At 59.7% G+C, this 8654-nt stretch overlaps 1 protein-coding gene and 1 long non-coding RNA gene across 7 annotated transcripts in view; both read right to left on the reverse strand.

Moving 5' to 3' along the window:
• Nucleotides 1-8654, reverse strand: part of LOC115945090 (uncharacterized) — a 97721-nt gene that overhangs the window by 22896 nt on the left and 66171 nt on the right. The window lies entirely within an intron of this gene.
• Nucleotides 5844-8654, reverse strand: part of TCF3 (transcription factor 3) — a 31043-nt gene continuing 28232 nt past the window's right edge. For 3 of the 6 annotated variants that reach the window (XR_014147078.1, XM_081826450.1, XM_081826381.1), the window contains exons 18-19: nt 6802-6832; nt 5844-6605 (exon numbers count right to left, since the gene is read on the reverse strand). Coding sequence is in view for 5 of the 6 variants with exons in the window: in XM_081826450.1 (XP_081682576.1) it covers nt 6463-6605; nt 6802-6832 (174 nt within the window). In the remaining variant the exon portion in view is untranslated. Of the gene's footprint in view, nt 6606-6801; nt 7029-8654 lie in introns of all 6 variants that reach the window. The other 3 variants (XM_031042096.2, XM_006745943.3, XM_081826678.1) reach the window with 3 other exon arrangements.

Below are 8654 nucleotides of genomic sequence, written 5' to 3' on the forward strand. Positions count from 1 at the left end.
CTCCCGGCACCTGCGCCTCCGTTTCCTGCAAGGCGGCAGTTCCCCGGGGGGGAGGGGCTGCAGGTCCTGACCTGGCCCGGGCCACCCACTGCGGCTGGGTCCCGGCACCGACAGGTAGAGCCTACGGTCGGGGCACCAGAGCTGCTTGTTGCTGGATTGGACATTGTTTCTCGATCTTTACAGGTGCTCTGGGGATTTGAGCTTGGGGTCAGAAGAGATTTGTTCGTGGAAACTTAAAAAATGGGATGTAGACGCCGTCATGAAGATGTTGAGAGAGAGGAGAGAGACGGAATAAAGCTGCCTGAAAAAATGAGTAGGGGGCGCCTGGGTGGCTCAGTCAGTTAAACATCAGACTCTTGGTTTCAGCTCAGGTCGTGATCTCAGGGTAGTGAGATGAGCCCCAGGTTGGGTGTCGGCTTGGGATTTTCTCTCCCTCTTCCTCTGCCCCTCCCCCCGCTCATTCTCTCTCTCTCTCTCTGTCTCAAGTCAATAAAAATCTTTTATTATTATTTTTTTAAGATTATTTATTTATTTATTTGGCAGAGAGAGACACAGCGAGAGAGGGAACACAAGCAGGGGGAGTGGGAGAGGGAGAAGCAGGCTTCCCGCTGAGCAGGGAACCGGATGTGGGGCTCGATCCCAGGATCCTGGGATCGAGCCCCGCATTGGGCTTCCTGGGATCATGACCTGAGCCGAAGGCAGAAGCCCAACGACCGAGCCACCCAGGCGCCCCAATAAAAATCTTTTTAAAAAAATGAGTGGAGATAGTCATAGAGGCCTGCGGGCTGCAGGTCCTGGATCCAAGCAGTTCCTAATGCCCTGCCTCGTTGCTCCTTCTGCTTAATGTATTTCAGCTCATAAGGCAGAATGTTTTCCTTTGCAGTGATAAAATACAAAAACCAGTTTAAGAGAAAAGAAGTTTTTGTTTTTTTAAAAATTTTATTTATTTATTTGACAGAGAGATACATAGCGAGAGAGGGAACACAAGCAGGGGGAGTGGGAGAGGGAGAGCAGGCTTCCCGCAGAGCAGGGAGCCCGATGCAGGGCTCGATCCCAGGACCCTGGTATCATGACCTGAGCAGAATGTTTTCCCTTGCAGTGATAAAATACAAAAACCAGTTTAAGAGAAAAGAAGTTTTTGTTTTTTATTTTGTTTTTTAAAAATTTTATTTGTTTATTTGACAGAGAGATACATAGCGAGAGAGGGAACACAAGCAGGGGGAGTGGGGGAGGGAGAAGCAGGCTCCCCGCCGAGCAGGGAGCCCAATGTGGGGCTCGATCCCAGGACCCCGGGATCATGACCTGAGCCGAAGGCAGACGCTTAATGACTGAGCCACCCAGGCGCCTCAGGACCACAGTTTTTGTGTGTGTGTTTTTTTAAGATTTTATTTATTTATTTGACAGAGACAGGCACAGCGAGAGAGGAAACACAAGCAGGGGGAGTGGGAGAGGGAGAAGCAGGCTTCCCGCTGAGCAGGGAGCCCGATGCGGGGCTCGATCCCAGGACCCTGGAATCATGACCTGAGCCGAAGGCAGACGCTTAACGACTGAGCCACCCAGGCGCCCCCAAGAGAAAAGAAGGTTTATGGCATGTTGGATGGCTTCAGGCATGGCTGGATCCAGGAGTCTAGCAATATTATCACAAATCTCTCTCTGCATCTCTCAGCACTTCTTGCCTCTGTTGTCCTTGCCCTCTGGTGAGCTCTCTCTGAGCAGTGGCATGTGGAAACTCTAGGTCAGCATTCCAGCAGCCCTCGAAGGAAGATGGCACCTCTTTCCTGATAATTGCAGAAGATACCCTGAGACTGGTTCTCCTGGGTCTCCTGTGGAAATGGGGCAGAGGCACGTACTGAACACGTACAGCTTGGTCTTTGGACGTGTGTGTGCCCATGGAACCGCCACCGAGACAGCCGGGGTGCCCACTGGCTTTTCCTCCTGCCCCTCTGGACCCTCGCCCACCCCCTCCTGGCCCCCGTGAGCACTCATCTGCTGTCTCCGGTCGGTTCACCTGCATTTTCTAGACTTTTCTATACAGGGAGGCATACAGTGTGTTCTCCTTGGTGTCTGGCTGTTTGCATGCTGCACAGTTAATTCTGAGAGTCCCTGGGGCCTTCCTTCTGCTGCTGAGTTGCGTTCCACAGAGGGGCGGACCCATGTGCTGACCAGCTCACCTGCTGGAGGGCATTTGGGTTGTTTCCAGGTTTTGGCGATCACAGCTGTGGCCCGTGAATAGCCCTGTCCAGGTCTTTGCATGGACGTGTGTCTTCATCCCTCTGGAGAGGATTCTGGGGGGGCCGGCTGGCTCACAGCAGGGAGCCTGTGTTGAACCGTGGACGAAACCACCCGGCTTTTTTTTTAAACTGAGGTGTACCTGCTGTAGAAGGTGAGGTCAGTGTCAGGCGCCCAGGGGTCCGCCAGCCAAACCGTTCTGGAGGAGTTGCACCTGTTCTCATTCCTGCCAGTGAGGCGTGGGGTTCCTGCTGTATTGGGGCGTTTTACTGCTTTAGGAAGGACATGCACGCTCCCTGTTCCCCATGGTCACGCTGATGGCTGCACGCTGGGTGGCTTAAAACAACGGGGTTTCACGCTGTCCCTGCCGTGGAGGCCGCAAGCCCCCCAGGGTGTCACAGGGCTGCACTCCCGCTGTCCCTCCCACCTCCGCCTTTGTCAGGTGGTGTCTCCTCTCATCAGGATGCTTGTCATTGTTTTGGGGCCCATCCTACTCCAGGATGAGCTCATCTCAGCATCTGCAATTACACCTGCAAAGGCCCCTTTCCCGAGTAAGGCCCGGATCCCCAGTTCCGGGGTCGGACATGGGGGTGCTCTTTCAGAGGTCCCACCATCCCGCCACAGTGCCGCGGGGCTGTCCTTGTCTGCCCTGGTCTCCGAGGGGCTGTCCTTGTCTGCCGGGCCGGGGGTGGCAGGGCTGCCTGGGGTTCGTGTCAGGCCCGGGCTGTGTGTGTCTTCCTGGGAGCAGGAGGGCTTGGAGGGCTGGCTGGGGGCTGGCAGGGGGCTGGCAGAAGGTCTGTGACAAGCACAGAGTGACCTGCACCCTTCGAACGTGCTCAGGACACCATTGCTGCCGCCAAGACGTGGACACACCCTTTGCACCGAGTTTCCGTCCGGTCTCTGCCCCTGCAGTTCCCTGAGCGGGGCAAAGAGATGCTCCTTCCAGAAATTTCCACAGAGCGGATCCTTGCTGGGATAGGGAGGGGATCCCTCACTGAAGGAACATTTTAGCACCATTGTGATCTATTTTTAAACACCTTTTTTGAGGGGCTACCAACTGGCACAGTGGGAAGAGCATGTGACTCTCGATCTCGGGGTTATGAGTTCGAGCCCCATGTTGGGTGTGGAGATGAGTTAAAAGTAAAATCTTAAAAAAAATAAACACCTTTAAAGATTTTACTTATTTGAGAGAGAGAGAATGAGAGACAGAGAGCATGAGAGGGGGGAGGCTCAGAGGGAGAAGCAGACTCCTCGCTGAGCAGGGAGCCCGACTCGGGGCTCGATCCTGGTACCCTGGGATCATGAGCTGAAGCAGTTAACTAACAGCCACCCAGGCGCCCATAAACACCTTTTTTGATGATGTTCACACACCATCCTATTTACACACTTAATGTGCATAATTCAGTGGGCTTTGGCATATTACATTATTAACTTTAAAAATTAACAGGCAGCCTCTCAGGGAGTGGCTTTCCCCTGTGAGCCGGTCCCATGTCCAGACCCCCAGGACCCCTCAGTACAAGTGTGGGTTCCCCGCCTGACCCGAGGCGCTTTGGTTCTAGAACGTGGAATCACCATGGGCCCCTCCCTGCCACTCTGTGACTTTGCTGGCTTTGCTCACCGTGGCCCCAGTCAAACCACCGTTGTGTCTGTCCCCCAAAGAGACACGCTCAAGTCCTGCCCCCCAGGACCTGTGAATGGGACCTTACTTGGGTTCAGGACCTTTGTAAGTACAGTCCGGTCAGGTGAGGCCGTACAGGAGGGGGGAGGCCGTGCCGCACGGACTGGTGTCCTCGGAAGAGGGAAGTCTGGACGCAGACGCATGGGGACGCAGCCACGTGCCACCGAGGCAGGCACTGGGGCGATGCGGCCGCACGCCGAGGGACGCCCGGAGCCTCGGGAGCCGGGAGAGGCAGGAGGGACGGTGCCCTGGAGCCTGCAGAGGGCGCGCGGCCCCGCCACACTTGCATCTGGGGCGCCTGGCCCCGGAACGAGAGAGAATAAATCCTGGTGGTTTGAGGCCCCATCCCCGAGTGTGGACTCCGTGGCCGCTGCCCCGAGACTCAGACCCTGGGCCGAGGGCTCCGCGCCTGCGTGTGCTGCGGAACCCCGTGCCCCCTGCCTGACGTGGCAGCCGCTTCCCGCCTGGAAGCACACGGCAGCTGAAAGGTGCAGGGGACAGCGTGTGGCCGCACGATGTCACGTTTATGCTACAGTGCCGTGATACACAGCTCTCCAGGTCCACTTTAGAGAGGCTCCCTTAACACATCCCAAAGAATCCAGCCAGCCGAGTTGACACTTGTATGAAATTTTTTTTCTTAAAAAGGTTTCCTTTGAAAACCAGTTACCTTGAGGCACTCGGCAGTTTTCCCATACTCCTGGCTCCTCCCAGCCTCCAGGGCCACTTACAGGCAATCCACAGTCCGGTAGTAGCCGGGGGGCGGGGGGCAGAGGCTCCGTGTAAGACCAGAAGCCGAGCGAGAGAGACACCGAGGCAGGACCCACCAGACCCACACAGACCAGGGCAGTCACCAGGGAGCCCCTCGCCAGCCACTGGCTCCTCGCTGCCCGCTGACCAGTCTGGGGGTGGGGCAGCGGGCCCAGTGGGAGGACCCAGGTGACCTCGGGGCCTGGGAGGCAGCCCGCAGGTCCTGCCTGGTGCTTCCCTTGGGGTGCCCCGCTCCCTGGCCTGGGGGAGTGCCAGTCACGGGTTTGGAGGGCCTCAGGCAGCCCGCTGCTCCGGAGGGTGGGGAGGCCCCGGGCGGATGTCAGGCAAGCTAGTGTGCGGGAGTGAACGCGGCCACCCTAGGGTCCCTGAGGCCTGTGTTTGGGGGGGGGTGTGTGTTACAGAGCAAAGGAGCCCAGTCCAGCAGGCCTGAGCCCGCACCTGGGGGACACATGTAGGGGCCACCTGTCCTGGTGTCCCTGGGACTGCAGGGACCTTCAGTTTAAGCCTGGGGCAGTCCTGCGTGGGGTTGGTCCCGCCTGGTGACATGAGACCAGACAGGGGACTTTGGGAGGCCTAGGAGCTGCGCTTGGGATGTGGCCCACCCTCCTGCTCTTGTAGATGATCAGGTGCAAAGCCTGGGGGCTTCAGAGTTTGGGGAACAGTCACTTAGGGTGGGGGTTGCTGTGCTGGCCCTGAGTTGTCTACAGGCCCTCCGCCAGAGATCAGAGAACAGGCCCAGGTCCGCAGGTCAAAGGAACGAAGGACGGGGTGTCTGGGGAGGCCCCCCAACATCATGCTCCTGTGGTATGGTCCCTATGCCCAGAAACGTCGGTCCCAACAAAATCCGACTTGGGGAGGTGTGCAGCTTGTGGGGCACGAGGGCCGTGAGGAAGTGCCTGGGGTCCTCGGCAATCCCACGTGGGAGGGGCACTGCCTCCCTGCAGACACCCCCACCCCCTTCCCAAGGGAGGGGAGAGGATGGAGCAAGGAACCCTGGAAGGAGAACCCCCGTCAGGGAAAGGCCTGCCCACCATGCCCCAGATACACGAAGCCAGGAAACCACCTGACCTCTGAAAAAGCAACGAGGAGACAACATCTGCCATCGCTCCCTGTGACCAGCGGCTCCCAGAGCGGGGGAGGGGGCGGGGGACCTCAGGTTTACACTGGGTCTTTTTAATACAACTTTTAATAATCTGGTTGATCATGAAATGCAACGCTCAGTTCTAAAGACAGCAGCAGAAATAGCAAGAGACACGAGACTTTTATACAAAAAATTTGTTGCTTACAAAACGTATGCAAAAAAGCTTAAAAAAAAAAAAAAGAGACCAAAGGCATCCTCCTTGCTAATTTCCTAATACATTAAAAAAAAATCTAACTAATGTTCTTTATTTTCCTTAAGACACAGGTCAGGCGTAGGCACGATTCACGGCGGCTCCGCGAGGCGAGCCCTCTTGCTTCTCCCTCCCGCAAGTGATAGGTTTGGACTCTCCCGCGTTTTCTACTTAAGGCATTTTTTCATCTTTTCTGACAAAGTGTGTATCTTGCTTTCCGGTTTTGTTTACAAACAAAACAAAACAAAACTGCCCCTTTCGGCCCGGGCTGCGGTTTCAGGATCCATCAGGGAAGTCCCACGGCGTCAAGGCAGTGAGGCCCGGAGCTGGGGGCCGGGGGCGGGGCAGCCGCCCCCCCCCCCCCACCCCCGGTGGCGCGGGCTCCGTGCGCATCACAGGCGTGCGTGCCTGCGGCAGGGACCGGGCCGGCTCACTGGTCCCGCACGGCGCCCCTCCTCACATGTGCCCCGCGGGGTTGTGGGCCTCGCTCAGGCCTGGGTGGGCGGCCGAAAGCACCATCTGGGGGTCTCCGACCACACCTGACACCTTCTCCTCTTCTCGCCGCTTCAAGCAAGCCGCTTTGGGGTTCAGGTTACGCTCTGGGGGGAGGGGGAGAGCAATGTGGGAGAGGGTCCCTCAGGGAGGGAGGTGGTGGGCGCAGGGGGCCGTGAAGAGCAGACTGCCGTCCGGGGGCCCGAGTGCTCCCACTGAGCGTGGACGGAGCGCCTAGAGCCTGCACGCAGGGAGGGGGCGGGGGGGACTGGACGGGGCGGGACACCTGGCCTGGAAGCCTACCTCGCACCTGCTGCTCCAGGCCCAGGATGACCTGCACGGCCTGCTGCAGGATGAGCAGTTTGGTCTGTGCCTTGTCCGACTTGAGGTGCATCTGGCACATGCGCCCCAGCTCCCGGAAGGCCTCGTTAATGTCCCGCACGCGCACCCGCTCCCGGGCGTTATTGGCCATGCGCCTCTCCCGGTCCCTCAGGTCTTTCTCCTCCAGGGACAGCACATCCTCCGTACTGCTGGGTTACAGCACCGAGGCCTCTGTTAGTCAGCAGCCGGGCGGGCGGGCAGGCCGGGGCCTGCGGGCTGCGCGTGCGTGTGCGCGCTCCCGTGCACGCAGGGCGTGTGCCTGTCTGTGTGCGCCTGCGGCCTGGCCACAGGCAAGGCTGTGTGTGTGGTGACACCCCAAGGAGAGCACCGTGGGACTGTCCCCAGGGCAGGGAGGGCGGGCCCTGAGTCCCCATCTGGGACTCCGTGTGGAGCCCATTCCACATGCCAAGGACTGGCCGGGGGGCAGGGGAGGCCCAGAGCCCCTCCTGGGATGATCTTCCCGGCTCAGCGCAGCTGGGTCCGGGAGTGCTAGGCCTGACCCGACCAGTGTGGGTGGGAGAGGCAGAGAAGAGGCAAAGGCCCGACGCCCGCCCCTGCCCGCACTGGACTCCGGCAGCCCCAAGAGCGGGCCGTGGAATGGCCCCCGGGCGCACCTCCCAGGGGCCCCCAGTCTGGGCGGGGAACGTCGGCTCCCCAGGCCTCTCATCACTACTGCGAACACCCCAGCTGCCCTGGGCGGTGAAGTCACTGAGCACCTGCTGTGTACCGGGCCCCGGCCACACACAGGACTCGAACGCTCAGACACCTGCCCGCGAGGTCCAAAGCCTGGCTCAGGCCCTACCAACTGCCAGCCACGTGGCTCTGCACAAGTCACTCTGTCTCCTCCTGGGCGGGATGGGGGCAAATGGCAACGGGACACCTGCCACGCCTGGTCCTGGGGAACGTGAAACAAAGTGGGTGAAGGCCCGGCCCTGGTGTGCACCCCAGAGGTGGAGGACGGGCCGAAGCGCTTGCATGTGAGCAGCTCCCGAGGGCCCTGTCCTGCTCCCACAGTGGGGGGGGGGGGGGGTGAGACTGTGCCCTTGTCCACCCACCCGCCCACCCGCCCTTGGGCCTGAGTGGATCCCGCCAGGTGGCGGCGGCGGCCCCCGGAGCCCAGGACAAGCGCGCAGACCAAACTGACAGGCCTGAGGCTGGTGCACCCCTTGGTCCCCTTTCTTCCCTCAAGTCCCAACTGGGGGGCTTTGGGGGAGGAAAGACCCCAAGGTCGCAGCCCTGCCATCCAGGGCTTGGGCAGCAAGTGCGAGGTAGGAGGGGCTGCCGTGGAAGCGGAGGGACGGATGGGCTGGGATGGGGGTGGAGTGCGAGAGGCAGAGAGCAGAGAGGCGGGCACCACCATGGAAACACAGAACCCTCAGAGCTGAGGGGACAGCAGGCCGGGGGGGCGAGGGCCCCAGCTCCGGTCCAAGTGACAGCGCTGCAGGAGAGAAAGGGTTAACGGGCGCCAGGCGCGGGAGGCTTAGTTAAGGAAGCAGCTGAGCTGGGGAGCCAAGTCACATGGGGGCCTTTCCGGATCCTCACCCGGCCCTGGGAAACGGGGGTGGGGGACCCCACCTGTAGATGGGGGCTGATGGGCTGAAGTGGCCCCACAACAATGTGTCTGTTTGGAGTGACAGTGTGACCTCTGGCCCTGGGGCACAGGGGCCTCAGCCAGAGGACTAGAGCCTTCCCGAGAAAGGAGGGCTGGGGTGGGCGGGCATCCCTGGGGTCCAGGAACGGAATTGAGAGCTAAAGTGCCCAGATCTGCAGAGCTA

This window comes from Leptonychotes weddellii, chromosome 1 (assembly GCF_054177405.1).
Source record: "Leptonychotes weddellii isolate Sample4059 chromosome 1, ASM5417740v2, whole genome shotgun sequence".
NCBI lineage: Eukaryota > Metazoa > Chordata > Mammalia > Carnivora > Phocidae > Leptonychotes > Leptonychotes weddellii.